General features: G+C 47.8%; 1 protein-coding gene across 4 annotated transcripts in view; it reads left to right on the forward strand.

Annotated features, from left to right (window-relative positions):
- The first annotated feature begins 14,106 nt into the window (after window positions 1-14,106).
- Window positions 14,107-19,950, forward strand: part of TET1 (tet methylcytosine dioxygenase 1) — a 64,982-nt gene continuing 59,138 nt past the window's right edge. For 3 of the 4 annotated variants that reach the window (XM_075717724.1, XM_075717726.1, XM_075717727.1), the window contains exons 1-2: window positions 14,107-14,405; window positions 16,692-18,746. In XM_075717724.1, the coding sequence (XP_075573839.1) occupies window positions 16,815-18,746 (1,932 nt within the window). In that variant the 5' untranslated portion in view covers window positions 14,107-14,405; window positions 16,692-16,814. The remainder of the gene's footprint in view (window positions 14,406-16,691; window positions 18,747-19,950) is intronic. The other variant, XM_075717725.1, reaches the window with a different exon arrangement.

Raw genomic sequence — 19,950 nt, forward strand, 5'->3', positions numbered from 1 at the left:
CTGTCTTCAACAGAAACGACTCATTTTTTCCTTCAATAGGTTACATTCCTTAAAATTTAGTTTGCTTCAGCATTAGGAAAACTTTATTTTGCTCTCTTTGATCATTATGTCATTTATATATTTGGGAAATGTCTGTTACAATACACATTTTTTCCTATAGTAAAAAAAATACATAGCAAAGGTGGACAGTTTTCTTCCAGAAAATACAGAGTAAGTCCTTTATAGCAGAAAACTCTCAAGCCTTTTTACTTTTTTTTTAATATACCTGGGAAATTAATAATTTTTGTTGAAGTCATTCTGATGTTTAAGTCTCTAATAGAAAAGCAACTGTTCTGTGAGTTATTGAAGCAAGCTTTACAGTCACTGTTGATGTGGTTTTCCCCAGCCAGTTTGTATTCTTTTGAGATTCTGCTCAGGAAAAGCCTCCCCCCCCACCACAGAAATCATACTGCTTTAACAGCTCCAACTGTAGAAACTTAATTTATTTACTGATTTCACACAGAAAAGCATTGCAACTACACTAACAGCTAAAAGGCATTTAGTTTCTAGATAAATCAGATAACTGCATAAACAGGCTGTTACTTCTTTTGGATATGGGCAAGACATTTCAGGAAGGTACTTTGTCAACCCTTGTAATTTAGGCAAGTGTGCACCATGAGTGCATACGTTTTAGGAAAGCAATAAAAAACTTGCATTGCAAAATTAAACAGAATATCTCCTAGAGATATACTAACACACAAAGGAATTCAGGAATAAGCTTTATGCGTATAGTGGTTGGTTGGTTTGGGTTTTTTTTTAAATACTTGCTGGTATAAAATGCTCTGAAGTTCTGTTTTCTTTACTAGCTTCCATAGTAGTTCATTATTTGCACCTTCAAATCTTAACATTCTCACTGCTGTCACTTCATCTTTTTATCTTGAAGTGTTTATGCCCTTTACATGATTTCTCTGGTGACTTCTCTTTTATGACCCATTCTTAAAAGTCATCAGCATTTTTAATGTCACTCACATTACACTCATGCCTAACACTATGTCATCCTTTCCTGGCAGATTGATGATCAACAGGGGAAGACATGAAAGTCAAGCTACTCAAGAGCAGAGATGCTAACTTGAAGAAAAATTCAAGCAGGTAGGTAGTTTTATCAATAGCTGTAATTTGTTTCTGAGGGTTTTTCTGTTGTTGAGGATGCTTGTTTTTGTAGAGATATTTCAGGCACTTATTAATTGAAACAGATTATCAAGGCTAAAGTTAAGAAAGCTATTCTCATCACAGCTGTTGCCAAAAGGGTTATGTTCGGTGCTCTTAAAATGTTGGTGCATATCCAGCTCTGTTTTGAGACAGTTGCACAAATTATCCTCAAGTATCATGCCTCTGGGTTATAGGGATCAGAAAGTTTTTTTTTTTTTCCACTTTATACTTGCTTCTGGTCTTTACTAATTAGCGATCTGAAATAACATCTATCTAGTTGTCTGTTCATTTGCCCCAAACCATAACCAAAACCACCAGAAGTACAGAACTTTTCCCACATGAGACTGAGGAATTTGAGGATTTTTTTTTTTTTCCCCCCTTCTTCTGCAACAGGCATTATGGCCCACAGATTGGAAATACCTGAGCAAATCTCAATTCCTTGCCAGTGTGGCATCTTGAGCTCTCTTTATCTCTGTCAGTAAGCAGACAGGACACTGCTGCTTCCTGAGGTGAGCTAGGAGCCAAGGGTGACCACAGCACAGGTAGTCTCCTTACCGACAGGGCACAGTCCTGCAGCAGGGCAGGCAGAGCTGGGTGCTGGCAACAGGCTCCATCAACAGACACAGCAAGGCACAAAGCAGGTCCAGCATCAATCCAGAGCAGCAAACCAGGAACACTAGGAGGTAAGGCCCAAAACAAGACTGGAGACGCATCTGAGGTTCATCTAGCAGTCAGGTCTAGACAAGAGACAAGGCTAGAGCCAGGACTCAAAACAAGCACACCTATAACATAGCTCAGCTAAGGAGTGATTGCTTGGCCATGCCTGAGTTTAAATGGAGCTCCAAACCCATGGACCAGGGGTGTGGGTGGAGGCCCCAGGTGAGGCTGGTCAGGGCCATTAACACCTGTTGGCACCCTCAGGACCCTGACAGTCCCTACCCGTAGCATCAGTGAGGTCTTTAAGGAACAGAAACATTTGACTCTCCGAAGTCACTGAGTCTGCAAATACAGTGGTGCCAAATTTTTCTACCTAAGCAGGTGTCCTTCTTCCTTTCTTCCAGGTGCAGGGAAGAGGTGTGCACTTCATGCCCTCTGGTATCACATGGCTTACTGCAAAAGTGCAGTAGACTTGAAGCATCCAAAAATGCTGGATCGGTGCATGCAACATTAGCCATGTCTTCCCAGATACAGTGTTCACCGGCCAGGCACAATACTATCGTTCTGCACTTGAGCTTTATATTGCTCATGCACAATCATGCAGTGAAGTAAGGGCCAAGATTTCCAAAGAAAATAGAAACTGGGGGCAAACTGCTGTCCACTGCAGGTCAGGAACATCTGATAGGAAATATTTAGAATAAATGCGATGGGCCTGTATAATGGGCATCAGAAGATGAAATCATAATCCCTTCTGGCCTTGCTTCACGTAGAACGGTATTAACGCTTAAACTATCTGTGTTCAGCATGCTTACAAATGTTAACTTATTTTCAGTGCCAATCAGGCAGGTAGATACTATCTACAGAACTAGGGCCAAGAAAGACTAAATAAGGAAGTCGTTGTCAAAACCACAATTAGAATTCAAGAGTTTCTGCATTAAACTCATGCTGTTCAAGACTTTTCCCTTTCAGATACTGCCAACTAACAATGCTGTGGGTGATTTATCTGATCATCTGTATTACAAATACAAAGGCATTAGTAGTGGTTGGCTTGTGTTCAGCTGGGTTCGCAGGCACAGCACCACATCAGTGCAGCTGTGGTGGGTTGACCCTGGCTGGACACCAGGTGCCCACCAAGCTGCTCTGTCGCTCTCCTCCTCAGCTGGACAGGGGAAAGAAAATAAAATGAAAGGCTCGTGGGTTGAGATAAGGACAGGGAGAGATCACTCGCCAATTACTGTCACCGGCAAAACAGACCTGACTTGGAGAAATTAGTTTAATTTATTACCGATCAAATCAGACTAGGGGAATGAGAAATAAAAACCTAACTCTTAAAATACACCTTCCCCCCACCCCTCCCTTCTTCCTGAGCTCAGGTTCACTCCCAAATTCTGTCCCTCCTCCCCTCCAGCAGCGCAGGGAATGGGGGTTGCGGTCAGTTCATCGCATGTCGTCTCTGCCGCTCCTTCCTCTTCAGGGGGAGGACTCCTCACACTCTTCCCCTGCTCCAGCGTGGGGTCCCTCCCACGGCAGACAGTCCTCCGCAAACTTCTCCAGCGTGGGTCCTTCCCACGGGCTGCAGTTCTTCATGAACTGCTCCAGCGTGCGTCCCTTCCACGGGCTGCAGTCCTCCAGGAGCAGCCTGCTCCAGCGTGGGTCTCCCATGGTTCACAAGTCCTGCCAGCAAACCTGCTCCAGCGTGGGCTCCTCTCTCCATGGCCCCACAGGTCCTGCCAGGAGCCTGCTCCAGCGCGGGCTTCCCACGGGGTCACAGCCTCCTCCGGGCACATCCCCCTGCTCCGGCGTGGGGTCCTCCCTGGGCTGCAGCTGGGTATCTTCGCCAGGGGCTGCAGGGGAATCTCTGCTCCGGCACCTGGAGCACCTCCTCCTCCTTCCTTCACTGACCATGGCATCTGCAGAGTTGTTTCTCTCACATATTCTCACTCCTCTCTCTGGCTGCAATTGCTGCTGTGCAGCAACTTTTTCCCCTTAAATACGTTATCCCAGAGGCGCTACCACCATCACTGATGGGCTCGGCCTTGGCCAGCAGCGGGTCCGACTTGGAGCCGGTGGCATTGGCTCTGTCGGACATGGGGGAATCTCCTGGCGGCTTCTGACAGGAGCCACCCCTGTAGCCCCCCCGCTCCTGAACCCTTGCCACGCAGACCCAATACAGCAGCACATAGCTTCCTAGGTCACGTCTGGGCTGGGAGCAGGCTGGTCACTTTGTCACACTGGAGTCCAAGCTAATAAATGTGACGCAGGCTTTGCAAAGTAGATGCTTTAATCCATGCTTTGTCATCACACAAGGAGCCAGCTCTAACATCTCAGCATCACGTTTCCACTATGAGGGAGGCAGGGGAGCCAAGATAGGCTTGGTTAGGCCCAATCTTTCCCTTACAAAGCAGCACAGGTGTCTTTGCAGTGTAATTCCTAGAGCTTTTGGTTTGTGGAGGGCTTAACTTAGGTTCAGCATCAGTGATGCATCTGACCTCCCCTAGCCTAGACTGATGCCGTGCCTGTTGCAGAGATCTGATCCAGATGACTGCAGGACAGATTTGGGGCCAACATACCTGAACAGTTCTGTTGGCAGGGTCAGGGCGCTGAGGGCACCAGTAGGCTGTAATGGACCTGAGCAGCTGCACCTGGGGCCTGCACCCACCTCCTCTGCCCATGGGCCCAGGAGCTGTATTTAAGCTCAGCCCTGGCTGAGCTCTGGGTCCTGTTGAGTTAGAGCCTAGCCTTAGCCCTGTTTAGTTACCATGGAGCCTGCTCAGTGTCCACTTGGATTGTCCCTAACTTTGCTTACCCACTGGGTCACCAGACCTGCTTCTGACCTGCAGACTGACTTCTTAATTCAACCTCAGACCCGCTTCATCTCCTGGAAGCTGATTTATTATCTGGACTGCTGGCTGAATGTGGCTACCCCCCCTAGGTCTGTCCTGCTTGCCTTGTGTGTGTACAGTGGGGCTGGGTGCTGGCTAGTGAGGTCCTTGTCCTGCTGGCTGCTGTGTGGGGCTCCCTGTCCTTTGGGGAGCAACTACCCCTTGCAGCTCCCTGATACTCTCCACGGGCTCAAATTTTGCCAGAGCTGCCTGCAATGCAGAACTACTTACAGGTTTATGCGCTGCGTTCCTGGCTGTCTGGTTTTATTCATTCTGCAGGTATGTACCAAATTGCACATTATCCTGGGTAGAAACACAGAGGCGGTAGCGCTGTGTCAGACCAAAGGTCTGCCAGCGTAAAGCTTGCCCCTGACAGTAGTCAGTGGCACATACGCAGGGAAGAACACTTGAGTAGCATACAGGGCTATTTCCTCAGCGTACTCTTCCAGCTTCAAGCAACGTATAGCTAAAATAGTACTTTTGTGTTGAGTAGCTTTTGATTAAACTTTCTTCCATTACTTTTGCTTTAAAAGAAATTTAACCTGTAAAGTTTTTAGCATCTTCAATATGCTATAGCAGTGAGTTCTGTAGTTTGACAAGATGTTGCATGAAGAAGTAGCCGTCTCCTGTTTTGATGTATCTATTTGATAAATTGACTTGGTATCCTCTACTTCTGAGAAACAGTGAGCGTTTGCTCACTGATACCACTTTCCATGCTGTTCTTGTTTTTACAATATATTGGTTGGCATTTTACCCAGATTGCCTTCTTTCCCAGACGAAAATCTTGGTGTATTTGGCTGCTGCTTATGCTTTTGGCTGCCCTTGCTACATTTCTCTGTGCCTTTTTAAGTTCCACTTTGCACCTTTTAAGCAGATCAAGACTGCATGTTATATTCAAGATGTAAGCAGATCTGGACTGAATAATGATGGTGTAGTGATGTTTCCTGTTCTGTTCTCCCCTTCTTTTGTAAAGATTCCTAATGCTCTACTTGAGGACACAGAACAGTTGCACAGAAGTATCTGTCACGGTACCAGGATCTCTATTTTGAATGGTTGTAGCTAATTCGGAGGCCATGGTTTCCATGTTTCCCCCCATGTGCCTCACTTTGCATTTTAGTGAAAGGATTTTGTCCACCACTTTGTTGCCCGGCCGGTCATTACTGTGAGGTCTTTCTCCAAACATTTATACTCAGCTTGTCTTGGTAGGCAGAGTATCTGTGTTGCCAGGGAAGATTGTCACCTGGTGCTACTCTCTTCTTTGGCTATTGATTAGTGTTGAAAAAAAACCATGAGCATATATGTCTGCGGCTGTGAAAATGAACAATTCTAAATTCTTGTTTGTTTCCTAGCCTTTAGCATGTTTTTAATGGAGCTGTGACTGTACGTGTTGGTGTTTAGGTGTTCTATTAACAAGCATATTCTAACCAAGCTTTAGCCATCCTTGCTTGTTGCTTTCCTCCAAGTTACTCATTTCTTGCTCTGCGTTTTGTTCAAGCCTACAACTTCCAACTTATACCATCTGTTGTGGTAATAAGGACACCATCTTCCCAAGAAATATATGCAGCTTCTGTGGGGCTTTATCATCAAGTTCCAGTTCCTTCTACTTACTTTTGCTGTGTGCAGCACCTGAAGAGCAACAGTTCTTTTACTTCTCAAACAATCTATTATTTTATCCTATAAAAACAGCTTGTGTTACCTCTTCTTTTAGCAGAGCAGGTCTTGGAATGACAGAAGTCTTGATATTCAGCCCTCTAGAAAAGCAGTGTGTTCAGCAAACTGTCAGATTGAGGAGGAGATGGTATGGCTACATCCAGCAAAGAGAGCTCATGTGCATAGCTAAAATTTGCTGCTGCTGAGAGCTGATCAGGCAAATGTTCAAAATTCAGGGGTATGTGGTGTTGCTTTTGCCTTGCTGCATCTGAAATGTCTGTGAGCTTGGCTAAGATTCCCAGACTGTATTGCTTTTTCACTGCAAGGAGATAAAGGGGAGGAGAGAAGAGGATGGAGGTGCAGATGGGTGATGGGGTACCTACCTGCCAGCACCAAGCTGCAGCAGTAGCAATAAGCTGTGCAGATCTGTGCCACCGCTTCTCCTTTCCTACATGTCAATTAAAATAGTTAGCAAAACACTGGCATTTAAAGCATCTTTACAGGAATGGATGTGGACAGTGCTGCTCTCTTGTGTGCAGTAGAAAAGCCTCTCTGCAGGCTCGCATTTGAATGGGTTGGTTCACATTTGAAGTGCTTTATACTACAACAGCTAGAGGCTTAATAATAATGAAGCTTTTTTTTTAAAAAAAAGTACTGCTAGGGTATATTGTTTCATAGATCCCATTTCCAACATCTGTTTTCCAGTCTGAAGAGACGCTGGACTTGGTGGCCTTGCTTTCTACGCTGACAAAGGCTGCAGTGATAATGAGTCGTGTAAGAAGGCTGGACGGACTCTTCCTCTTATTCTAACATTTTGCTCACCCGCTTCCCTCTGGGAAGGAGCAGCAAATGCCAGCAGTGGCTCTGCATGGATCAGGTGGGGGATGGGGAGAGCAAGACTAATTTTATATATATATATATATATTTTTTTTTTTTCCCCCCCTCCTTGCAGGAGGGAGAGGGCAGCTCAGCAGCTCTTGCTCTCATCAGCATCTCCCCGTGCGTCCGGGCGAGTTGGCCCCACTCGTGGGGCGGCCGGGCTTGGGTGGCTGCTGGCATTTGGGGGTGCTCCTGGGTGGCACACCTCGGGGGGGGGGGGGGGGGGGGCTTGGCCCCCTGGAGCACCCCATCTCCCTCACCGCTGACCAGGCTTTCCCTCTTCCAGCCTAAAAAACCAGAAAAAGGGATGATTTCAGAGGGTGTCACCTCCGTTGGTGGGGCGGCGTGCGGCGTCCAACGCCAGCCTCCGCAAGCAAGGCAATCGTTTGCCTTTTCTCCCTTGATGGCTGTTAAATAAACCGCCTGCTGTTAAATAATAAATATTTAAAAAAATAAATTAAAAAAAATAATAAAAAATTTAAAATAATTAAAAAATAAATAATAAATAAGCCTGCTGTTAAATAAGCCGCCTGCGGCTCTCGGGGGGCAGCCGGGGAGGCCCTGCTCGCCCTCGCCTTCCCGGGGGCCGGGCCGCTGCCCGGGGGGGGGGGGGGGGGGGGGGCGGCGGCGACTCCCGCTCCAGCCGCGGGGATCCAGGGCGCGTTTTGCCGCCTGCCGGGAGGGCTCGCTGCGGCGAGCGCCCCGCCGAGCCGCCCCCTCCCCGCTCCCTCCCGGAGGGTCCGGCCAGGGGCGAGGCGCCGCCGCCGCCGCCCAGAGCACGTTTCGCGGCCCGGGGCTCCCTCTCCCGCGCCTGGGGCCCGTCGCGCCATGGGAGCCGCCCGCCCGCGGGGACCCGGGCCGTGAACCGCGCCTCGCCCCCCGCCATGGCGCGGCCCGCCGAGCCGTGCCAGCGTCGCCCGGTCCTGTGAGCCGCGGGCCGGCCGTGCCGCGGCCCTGGTACGTGTGCGGGACGGGGCCGGGGGGGGCGCGACGGAGACCTCTGCTTCCCCCCCCCCTTCCTCTTTACTTCTTCCTTTCCCCCCTCTGGTTGCGGAGCGGGGAGGGGGCGGCAGGGGCACCCCCGCGGCCGGGCTCCGGGGGGGGGGGGAAGGCGGGCGGGCAGGCTGGGGGTTATTCGAATGCAAAACGCAGTTTGTTGGCCGAAAGAGCGAAAAAGTCCGGTCTGCCTGGCTGTGCTGGAGCGTGTTTGCGCCGCAGCGGCCAGAGCCTGCCTGGAAAAACCCGCCAGGCGAGGGAATCTGCCCGCAGGCTCCGCGGAGGGCAGGGAACAATTAAAGGGACCCTGCCCGGCGGCGGGGCCCCCGGCCAGGCGGAAAACCCCCGCACCCCCTCGGGAAAAGAGGCGAGCGGGGCCGTGCGGGGGCCTGCGGGGCCGGGGCGAGCGGCCCCGGGACCCCCCCCCCCCCCCGCCGCTGGGCGCTGCGGGTCCCCGGCGCTCCCGGCTGGGGCCGGCCCCATTGTCTGCGGCCCCGGGGAGGGCTCCCGGGGCTCGGGGGGCACGGCCAGCGGCGGGGCCGGGCCACGAGGAGCCGCTGCCTCCCCCCTAGGCGGGCCCTGCCTGCCCCTGCCCTTCCCCCCGGGGCCCGCCTGCGCTAAAGCGACCGGAGCCCGGCGGGGCTGCAGCCCCCGAGGCGCTGCTGGGTGCCCGGCGCCCGTCCAGCTGCTCCGGGAGCTGGGGGAGAAGAAGCGGTGGCCCCGTGGCAGCTGGAGGTTTGGTGCTGGCGGGGGTGGTCCCCGCCGGGCTCGCGATGGAGCTAGGGGCGAAGGACGCGCTTCGTCGAGCGGGATGGGTAAGGAAAAAGGACCAGGAGGCCTGCTGGGCGGCAGGAGCGGTCAACCTTACAAAGGTATGGCTGCTCACGCCCGAGGAGCGAGCGGTGGGGCGTGCTGGATTTGCACGGGGACCAGCGGCTCGAAGGAATCGCGCCGGTCGTGTGCCTAGCCTGTCCTGCGCCCCGAAGATATTTAAAGAGCGACGCGGTCCCCATCGCTGCCATCTCGGCCTACGCAGCAGCAGCCCAGCGTGGCCAGATGCTGCTCCTTAAAGGAGGAGAAGGGAGCGCGCAAGTAGGCATCCGGAGCCGGGCACCGGCACGCCACTGTCAATGCACGCCCGCGTGCGGGGCCGTGAGAGCCGGCCCCGAAAAACAAGCCGGCCGGGGCAGATGCACCAGCGTGGAGCTGGCCAAAGGGCTCTCTTTCGAGAAGCGTTAATGGCAAAACTGGGCAGAGATGCGCTTGCAGCGTCAGATGTTTAAATGTGACCGAGCAGACTTCTAGGGTATCTTTTTAAAATGTAAAGCCAATGGAGAAACCTGGACTGGGGGGGGGGGGGGGGGGGAAGGGAATCTTCCAAATAGTAGTTCTTCCCAGCTGTGCTCAGTACTGTTCTTTAAAGTACTCTTGCGGAGAGGCGGAAGGCTATTCCGTGCAGTAATCACCTTGTTTTTATTAACGTCAGTGAACACAAGTTAGGAGTAGCGCTCGCATCCAGAAAACGTAGCATTTATTCTTGGTCTGGGCAAAACTGGGCAGGTAGCCTGTTTGTGACGGAAGGGGAGGCCGGTTTACGCTTTTCAGAAGCGGTTTCTCCGGCAGCGCAGGGGCGGGTGGTGGTGGCTCCCAGGATGGGGCTCAGTCCTTCGGGACAGGAGGGGTTGGATGCGCTTGGAGGGGACAAGGGAGGGACAAAGCAGGCGTTCGGCGAAGGATTCAAGGTGAGGCGTACCGAGGAACTTTCTGATGTTGATGGTTTCTGCAAGACCCAAGTCTTGACTGTGTAATAATTTGAAATCCTGACTGATAGCGTTTTATTATGGCTGGCGTGCTACCCGTGGTTGTTAAAGCTGGCCTAAGCATTTCCATCCTGCTTTCTGTTTTCAGTTACTTACATTTCAAAACACCTTTCAGGCTGAAATTTTCCAGGCTTAATCTTTGCCTGAAGGTTCTTCCCTTCACCTCCCCCTTCTTTTAATTGAGTTTGAGATAAGGTGATTCAGTTAGTGGTTTTTTTCTTTTTTTTTTTGTTAAGAAAAGGCAACCCCCCGGAAGAATGGAGTCAGATATTATTAAAAAGAAGAAAATCAGTGTTTAAAACAGCATAAATGCAGTAGTAGAGGGGCGTATGATTAGCTGAGGGGTTTTGTTTGGTTTGCTTGCGCTTTTTTTATTCAAAAGTACCTGGAGTGTTCTGGTGGAAAGGGTTTTAATTTGGTGAACCCGTAGAAATGGCTTTGGTACCTTTTTACTTTTTTAGCATTCCCCCTGTTAAAGTCAGTGTTTGGCTGCACTGAACAGAGATTAAAGCAAGCCTGTGCTCCTGGAGGATACTTGCACATGCGGCGTGCGTCTTCACAATGGATTTTTGGTGCCAGTTGTTTGTCTGAGGCTTAATCTGGTTTTGTGGTTTAAGCATGTGTGGTTCCTTGCCACACTTTTTTTTTTTTTTTTTTAATGTTCTAATAGAGCTTTCCCTAAACCAGGAGGGCTTTTTTTTTGTGGTATGTTTTATCTGTTTCACTCGCTGTGCAGGCTCCAAGGTGCCTGCTGAAGTCATGACGTTGCAAAATGCTAAACATCGACATCTCTTGCTGAATTCATTGTGAGTGTGTATTTCCCAGCTGTCTTTGGCTCCCCATGCAGCGGAGGGAAGTAGGACGTGGTGGCAGTCCTGCCTTATCCAGGCTTATCCTCCAAGCACAGAGGTGGCCTTCCGGGTCCAGCGAGGACAAAAATTTAGGATGAAGGCCTCGGTGCTTGGTTTGCTCAACATCATCTGGTGTTAGTGATGTCGGTGGGAAAAGGATTATGCTTTGAGTGTACGCCTTTGTGAGAAACCGAGGTGGCATCCTGCGGTGCCTGCCCCAGATTTGCAGTTACGCTACTATGCTAACCTTAAGTCAAGGTTTAATCTATGTGGATAAAATACGCCTTGAGTGGCATAATCCTGGAAAGTAAAGCAGAAAGCTTACACGTAGTAAAGTGGAAAACCATACTCTTGAATGGCATGTGAGATTATAGAAATACCACTTGAAACAGGACTGCGGGAGGGGAGGTCTGGGGGCTGTGGGATGGTGGGTGAGGGGGGTCCCTGGAGGTGCCTCTGCAGGGGGAGCTCGGGGAAATCCCACCGCCTGCCCTGGCAAGGGGGAGAGGCCTCTTTACAAGACTCTTGTATGAAATAACTCACGGTGCTGAGAAGGCAGATGAGAAGTTTCATTTTTATTTCTTAACCAAAACCAAATGGGTACTCGAGGATTAAAGAAGGGGGGAAAGGGAAAATTAAAGCTGATTCCCTCCTCCTAACCCATTTCCCTTCTTTTCATATACAAAGTGTTGTACAGAGCAATGGGTAGACGCAGGGAATTAGGCAAGGCTGAAAAGCAGGCTGACTTTGGTAGCTGGGAAGAATATGCAGCTGATATGACATAATCCTGAAAAGACTCAGAAAAATCTAGCCCCTCATGTTAGGTGCAAAAGCTTTTTTCAAACGTCTGTCTTCTCTGGTGTCTCTTGCATCTTCCTCTAGAGCATGTGCTGCCAGAAGATGAGATGCTTTTCAATTCAAAGTGGTAGATCTGAGCTGATGTGACAACTTCTAAGCCAAATTGTGGCCCTTATTGCTTCGGACCCGTGTATTATTACGTGGCTTTTATGAAAGCTTCCAGGTCTTGTTTCCCCACTGAGCCAATCTGAAGTGACTTTTAAAAAGACACCTAAACACTGAAACATAATGTATTTAATTAGTGCATTTGACTGTAGTGAAACCTGGCTCAACTTGTCCTAGCTGTGTCATTTTTTTTTCCCTGTGCAGCTGTGTTTGTTCAGGGGTCACTTGCTCTCTTTCATGATGACATTAAAAAGCTGCCACCATTTGATGAGAACACATCTTTTAATCTCCCCCCCCCCCCCCCCCCCCCCCCAATCTTCCAACACAAATCAAGTTATGGAACAGAATCTTGGTGGATACCACCTCTAAAAGGAAAACTTGCTTTATTTGCCTTTTTTTTTAATCCTTTTGTGTAAAGGGGGGTGTATGTGTGTTGTGTTGTGGTGTCCCGTCCCCCTGTCCCCACCCTGGAGGCATTCCAGCAGTATGGGGTTAAATTCCCCAATTACTTTGTAGGCGAAACTCTTATTATAATTGTTTGGAATTTTGACCAAGATGGGACTAAAAGATTTAGCCCTTGATTGGCTTTTTAGCAGTATTTGTTGAGGATTATAGCAGTCAGTGGGATTGCTCCAGATTTATTACTGTGAGCAGAACTTAAGCAACTGGCCTTAAAACCAGCTTTCAGCTTTGCACATGAATTAGAAGAGATAAGTCAGCTCAAGTAACAAACAGCTTCGGGATGCGCTGTTATTATCTGGGGCAGTTCCCTGCAAACTCCTGTACCTATTACCTGGTTTGCTTCATAGAGACGCCCGTCCTCTGCTCTCGGGGAGGGTATGGTAGGTCCCACCTGATTTGGCTGTCGGAAGAGAGCGTTGAAGTAAGCTTGTTTCTCTCCAGGCCGGTGGAAAACTGCCAAGTTCTTATATATGGCCCCATGAGGTTTATGTTTTATAATCCTGCTAAGTCCACATAGATATTTTGGAAATATAATTAATTTCGAGCTGTGAAATGTGACCAATGTGATACAGCCATTTGGTGTCCTTAAGAAGTGACACGAGGCAATTTACAATGCCGCAGGCATCAACAGAGTCATTACCAGTGCTTTAAATGGAAAAGGGAAGGTAAAATATTTCCCAGTGTTACAGAAAACAAGACCTGAATGCTGAGCTTGTAGCTACCTAATATTTTGGTCCTAAATGTGGAAGAGTAGACAGAGAATTAACAATGTAATTTAGTTTTATTAGACAGTTGATTTAAAAAAATGTTAGACAGTTTTTATCTAGTGGTTAAGGTTATTGTGGCGGACTGGTATTCGTCAAGGCTATGGGCTTTCTTTAGGGAAAGTAAAGATCTCTTGCTGACAGGCATTTCTCCCAAGAACTTACAGTCACCTTGGGGGTCAGGTGCTCAGACTCCCAGACAAATATAACTGAAGTCCAGTATTAATTGGGGGGGGGGGGGGGGGGGAAATTAGAATCTTCCTTTAGGGGTCTGTTGCCCAGATCTCTTCTGAAAAACCTAAATTCATTCCAGTGACAAAATTGAAACAAAATGTATAAAACTATTGCTGCTCTTGTGCCCCGTGTTGTCATCTCTGAGCAAGACGAGGACTAGCAGCCTTTGCCATCTTATTTAACGTGGTATTTAAATGCCAGTCAATTTCCTACAAATATCAGGATTCTTTGTTTACCAAGAAAAAGGGAAGTCTTCAACCACTCCATGTTCATGGCCTCTAATTTTGGCCCTGAAAAGAAGCAACACTTTGGCTTTGATACTTTTCTGCATTCCTGCCAGACAGGTATGTTTTTCTGTATTAAAAAAAAAAAAAAACCAAAACGGGATGCTGTTGCTTCTTCAGTCCTGAAGCAACCACGTTGCAATTTCTGAGTGCAGGTAAAGACATACTATCATGTAATTATAATGATGATTTAAAAATAAAATCACAAAATTGTTATAAATCAAGCTCCTAATTGATAATTTTGATGGTTATGCTTCCCAAACTTCCACAACAGCAGTGACAACTGCTTATGTAGAGAAGTAATTTGAGCAAAGCATTACACACATTCGGTATCTTCACAAATCCGGTCTCTGTTTCAACTCCAGGTCGTCTCTTCTCTCTCTCGTCATTCTGCTTCTGTTCCAGGGCTGATAAAGTGAAAAAACTTTATCTCTTCAGTCCCCCTCCTGATTCACACATTCCCACGTTGCCTGGCCCTTCTTGTTTGCTTGCTTTCTTGCTTACTCTCCTGGCCATAGCCTCCGAAAGTAGCTCGCATTTCCTCTCCTGCCACTGTTATGTAGCGCCAGCCGCTAATGGCTACAGATTCGCTTGCCGGCTGCTTGCTTCCAACTGGTTTTGCAGCCCTCCAGGCTATCCTTTGGAACGAGGAGCCCAGTCTCTGTCAAAACCACAAGAAACTGGGGAAGCGTTTTGCAGGCTGCCAACAACTGTTCCGTGGACCTGCTGACGTGATGCCGATGTGCTCCTTGACGCTGGGCTCACGGAGTGAGTGGTAATGGCCATGTCCCCCTTCCCCAACGCGTCTCCAGAGAAGGGTAGGGGGAGGAAAGCACTCAGCTACCTTCCTTTTGGCTTTGTATTTATTTTGCTATTTCAGTGTCTGACCCAACTTCTATGGAGTGCTTCTGCGGGAGCTGTTCAGGTCTCTTCTGTGGCCTTTGAAGCATTACCCACAATTATAAACAACTGCACGTGGCTATTTAGTCTCTCCAGGTTGGATGTTTTGCCGTGATGGAGCAGGGATGCTGTTAGATTGTTTATTGTGTGTTTGCCGGGCGTTATTTTCTGATCTGACCTTACAGCTGTGTTTAGCCTCGTACAGCAATGCTGACTCTAAAATGGTATTTGAGCGTGTAGAAAAACTCCTGTCTCGGTAATAATGTTCATCTGATATGTAATATGAAGATAGGATACAGAATAATCGCAGCATGTTTGGGCAAGGTACTTGGCTTATGCGTTGTAGTACACAGGATCAGTTGGCTTACTACTGCTGAACAACAAGAGCTAGGCTTCAAAAAGCTTTAAATAAGCTATTTGAAAGGAGTTTGGTAGGTGCTGCAGCCACCGGGCAGCCTGCTCACGGCCGAGACGGTCAGAAACAAGCTGGCTGCCAGCATGCTGGTTTGGGGAGCGGTAGGAGCTGGTGGCCCGTGCAGAGGCCGTGCGTGTTGGCTGTGCTAGACCGTCCCCTCGGCGGGCTAATGAGCTTATCTTGGCGCAGCGCTGCTCAGTGCAGATGGTTGTAGGCTTTCTGCAGCCCTTGCGCTGTAGATATGTTTTTGTGGTCTGGGCGGTCCGTTCTGCTTGTGGAGCCTGCTCTTGACATGCCCTGTGCCTTTTCGTTTGCCCTACACCAGCCAAACCTGGCCAGTGTAGTACCATTAAACATTCCTGGGGCGTTAAGTATACTGGGCTGCACTAGCGTAGCTCTTCCCACCTAAGCAGGGCTCAGACCAGGCTGTGGGTAAGTGCAGCCTCCATAGGACCACCCTGCGGGCTTCACGGTGGGACAGAGCTCGTAGGGAGGAGTGGTGGTTTCAGGAGCCTAGTAGCACCCTTCTTACCTTTTCTACTTCTTTAGAAGCCAGGATTCCCTTCCCTCCCACCCCCCACTTCCCTTAGGGGTCGGGATTTTAGACGTCATCCCCATGCTTCTTGTTCTGCCTTTTCTTTCCCTCTTCCCATCAGTGAGGTGCAGGTGGCCTGTAGGTGACTTGATTTGGGCTTAAGGAATGATGATGAAGGGAAGGCAGACTCCTGCCTGAGGCTGCAAAGCCTCTTGCTCTGTTTGCTCCCATTTTTAGGCTGCACTTGTCTACCCATCTGATCTATTAAGACAACTAAATAAAGCTTTAAAAGCCTTCCACATGTACTTAAAATCACCATGTGCTTAAAAACTATGTACTTATGAGAATTGCTTTAAATTTAAAAAAAACCCAACACACCCTGAAGGAAATTGATTTGGAGCATAAAGAATGGGGAGTCGGGGGACTTCTGCATTGCAGTTGTGTTTGGGGACAAAAGCGTGGTGTTTTGTTGAAGGCAAGTATGTTGGTAGTCATAATGATGAAGCAGGGACAACTGCCTGCGTAATACGTTTGATATAGCTAGACAGGGATGGAATCAAGGCTTGCAATGTAATACAGTGCACCGGTGTGTTATCCTGGGAGATAACACTGGGAAAGGCAATTCTTCCCTGGTCCAGTTCCCTTGTGAGTAACACCTCAAGTTAGACATCTTTGGGGAGCTAGTTACTTCTTCCATTTTATCTGGAATTGTACTGTGGTGGGCAGCTGATGGATGGTAAGAGAATGAGAGAGGCCCTGATGATGGTGTATGAGTGCGCACACACACACTAAACTCAGCTTTTTTCCCCCGAAAGTCCTTACAGTGATAGATATGCTGTTGAACATAAAGCCGTAGATGTAAACTTTACCCGTTCTTACTCAAGGGAAGGGGTGGTTAATGAACTGTTAATAAGGTTGAGAAAATCCAAACTTCTTAGAACTGACATAAACCAGCAAATATGTGATGTTGCCTGGTCATTTGAGCTCTGTTTGCTTCTTTGCTTGTGTTACAGGTGTTTAGGCAAGCTTTCCGTTCTGCAATACACTAATATTTTGAAAGCTTTTGTGTTAATTGAACATAATATCCAATACCAGTATTTCTAATGCTACCTGTGTATCTTTAAATATTAAAAAATGGTCAGTTTAACGTATGTGCACCCTTCATTAATTAGAATTATATTAATGCTATTTTATATCTTTTTCTTTTTCAGAGTTAACGCTGTGTCACCACAGAGAGCAGCAATGGGAGTATGCAGTTTTCTATTGAAAAGTTCTCTCAAGAGCTCATGATTTTTTTCCATCTCTCCTCTTAACATTTCTACTACTCCGCAGACATGGCTCACCACGCGAGGCCTTCCAGATTAGTCAAAAAGGAAGAGTTAGGCAAAAGGAAAACTAACCAGGGCAAAAAGAAATCTAGCCAAGTGAGAAAGAAAACCACAAAGACTTCCACAAAAGCTGTTAGTTCTGGAAAAGGCAAAAAGCCAGCGCAAGAAAAAGATGTTAAGAAAAAACAGCAAGAAAAGAAACCAATCATGAGCTCTTCAGGTAGACTTCTCAGGAGCAGTGTAACCAGAACCTTGTCTGGAGCATCTTGGGTGAGTTTGGAGAAAGCTGACAATATCCTCTTTCATAACCAGGATTCTTTCAACATCAATGGCTTTACAATGTCTCTCCGTAACCGATCGTTCTCCCGTAGATTGTCCCAAACTCCAACAATTGCAAAACCCAGGAAAGCTGCAGCGCAAAAAAGGCTAGAAACAAAGGAAAGACATGAACAAGAAGCCCTGGCAGTAGTAGAAGAAAAAAACGTTGAAGCAGGCGAAAGAGTTTTGAAAGAAGATTTAGCGCAAAATGAGTTAGCTCCTCTGCCTGCAGAAGATACTCCATGTAGTGTAGGCGAAGAGCCTGCTACCACATGTGCCAGTCAAGACAAAGAGGTAGAAATACCTGAAACAAATGACTCCATTCCAAGTAGTCAGGTAACTGATGATGATGCAGAAGCGTCAGAGGTGAAATGCAAGCATGAAGACCTGCCCTGTGAGCAGACACCCAGCAATCTCGATACGGGTAGTTCGGCTGAAGCATTTGCTGAAGATGCTGCGCTTGTGCTTCCGTCTTCTCCTTCTGACTCTGTAATCACCTCTGAATCAAACTCGAAGGCGTGTGCAGAGACTCCCTTCGATCTGGTGCCTAACAGTAAAGAACCTGACTCCAGTTCTGTCGATACCTCAGACCTCAGCTCAGCAGTACTGTTAGAAGAGTCGGTCCCACTTGCCAAATCCCCCATCAAAGCAGAGTCGGACCTGGTGCTACCTGCTGAAGAACAAGACTCGAATTCTGCACCTATAGTTACCTCTGAGTTTAACTCACAAGAGCATTTATTAGAAGATGCACGCTCACTTGCAGAGTCCTGCTTGAAGGCAGGCTGGGATTTAGAGTCCGAGAATAAAGACGTTGGTTCAAATTCCAGCTCTGTAGCTGCCACTGAATCAAATTCACTTTTGCATTTTGAAGGTGCAAGCTCACTTGCAGAATCCCACATGAAACTGGTTGTGGATTTTGTGCCCGTTCACAAAGAACTTGACTCAAATTTGGATTTGAGCTGTACAAGAGAGAATTCAGAATCTGACTCAAAAAACATATTTACAGTGTGTGAACCGGTTTCCGATACCTCTTTAAACAATATTGAAGTGGAGGACATTGAACAGCTTGTTAAATGTATTGATGCAGAGACATTAATTTTGAATTCAGGTTATGTCCCCACTTTATCTCCCGATTTAGAAAAAAGCAGAGTCGATAAAATCTCTGGTGAAAGCTCTGGACAGTTCTCTGAAGGTTTTGTTCCGGAGTTGCCTTCAAGCATGGAAATCTCTGCTCTTGCCTCAGAAAAAGCCATAAATGCAGATTTGCCAGCTGACTCAAGACTGCAGCATAATGATTATTCATCACAGCTGGGAAGAGTCGGAGTAAGCTTGAATTTGTTTCAGGACAACGTGAGCGACAGCACTGAAGCGGTTGAGGCCTCAGGGCCATCCTCTCGTAAAAATCCAGCCGGTGATTACCCTGTTCCATATTCATCTCTGCTCCCTATGCTAGAGAAAAAGAAACGAAGGCGTTGTGGAGTCTGCGAGCCCTGTCTGCGGAAAACAAATTGTGAAGAATGCAGCTGTTGCAGGAAACGCAAAACTAGTCACCGGATATGTAAAAAGAGAAAATGTGAAGAACTGAAAAAGCCACCACCGCCAATCACGCTACCTTTTGAGGTAAGCCCAAGAAGTTGCAAATTAAGTCACTCTTTTGAGGCTTGAGGTGCATCTTAAAATTCTGCAAAGGGAAATGCTGGTCACTGTACAGCTTTAGAGAGCTTAGGGTTACTGCTGGAGCTAACAGGTTGTGTAGTAACTGTCTCTTGTCATCTATAGAGGCGTAGATTAAAGTGAGCTGGCGTTATTCTTATTCCTGCTGTGTAAATGCATAAAATCAGAGGTAAGTATGGCTTTAAGTCTGTGTTCCAGATATTGGCCAAACCAATGAATTAGTTGAGGGCATGAAGAGATGAGAAAGATTTAAGTGCAGAATGGGGGGGGGGTTGAGGGGAGGGTGGATGAGGCTAGTCTTACGAGACTGTAAATTATTAGGGAGAGGGTCTGTATTTCAAGATACTTAAGGTTAAAAAGCAAAGGAAGGCAGGCTGTTTGCTCTTTAATTCAGATAAAATCATTTGCTTGCGATGACAGATTTGGTGGAAATACAGTTAAAAACTTCAGGATCAAATTGTAGCTGCATTTCCCCTTTCACATCTCTCTGCCTTTCTAATTGTCTATTCTTCTGTTTCTCTCATTTCATTTCTCCTGCCTGTCTCCCTTTGTCTTTTACCACATCCCTCATACAAACTTCCTTTTTCTGCGTTTCTTACTCATTTTTCTGATCCATCAGCCTTTTATAACCCAGGTCATTACTTTTGGAACAAAGAGGAGGGGAAAAGACAATCTGTATGCCCCTGTGATAACAGCACTGACCTTCTGAGAGAGCTCAGTTCAAGATCAGGCTTTAAATCAGGTAAGTAGGGAGTTGAACGTACATTTCCCACATCCCAACTGAATTCCCTGACCTGTGAGCTGCAGAGTTAGCCTCTGCATCTCCACGTCCCGCTGGAAGCGTTCTGCTTCATACGATCCGATGGTACCTGAGCCACAGAGGGGGAGACGCTGTCTCGGGAGTTAAGTCACTGGGACGTTTTGCCTTGGGATGTGGGAAACTGAGGTTCAAGTCTCTGCACCAGCTTGTACTCTTGAGTGGAGCAGTTCACACTGGGGAGAACGCACATGGCAAAACCTTTCTCGATAGTAGTTTCGTTAAAACGGCGTGTTCCTACAGCAGGTAGAAATTCCTGTCAGCTGCGGAGGTCTCGGGGGACCTCCTCTTTTCACCGCGCTCTGTCCTGTGCTTGCCAGGGTTGTAGAGAAG

The sequence above is a fragment of the Pelecanus crispus genome, chromosome 10 (genome assembly GCF_030463565.1).
Source record: "Pelecanus crispus isolate bPelCri1 chromosome 10, bPelCri1.pri, whole genome shotgun sequence".
Lineage (NCBI taxonomy): Eukaryota > Metazoa > Chordata > Aves > Pelecaniformes > Pelecanidae > Pelecanus > Pelecanus crispus.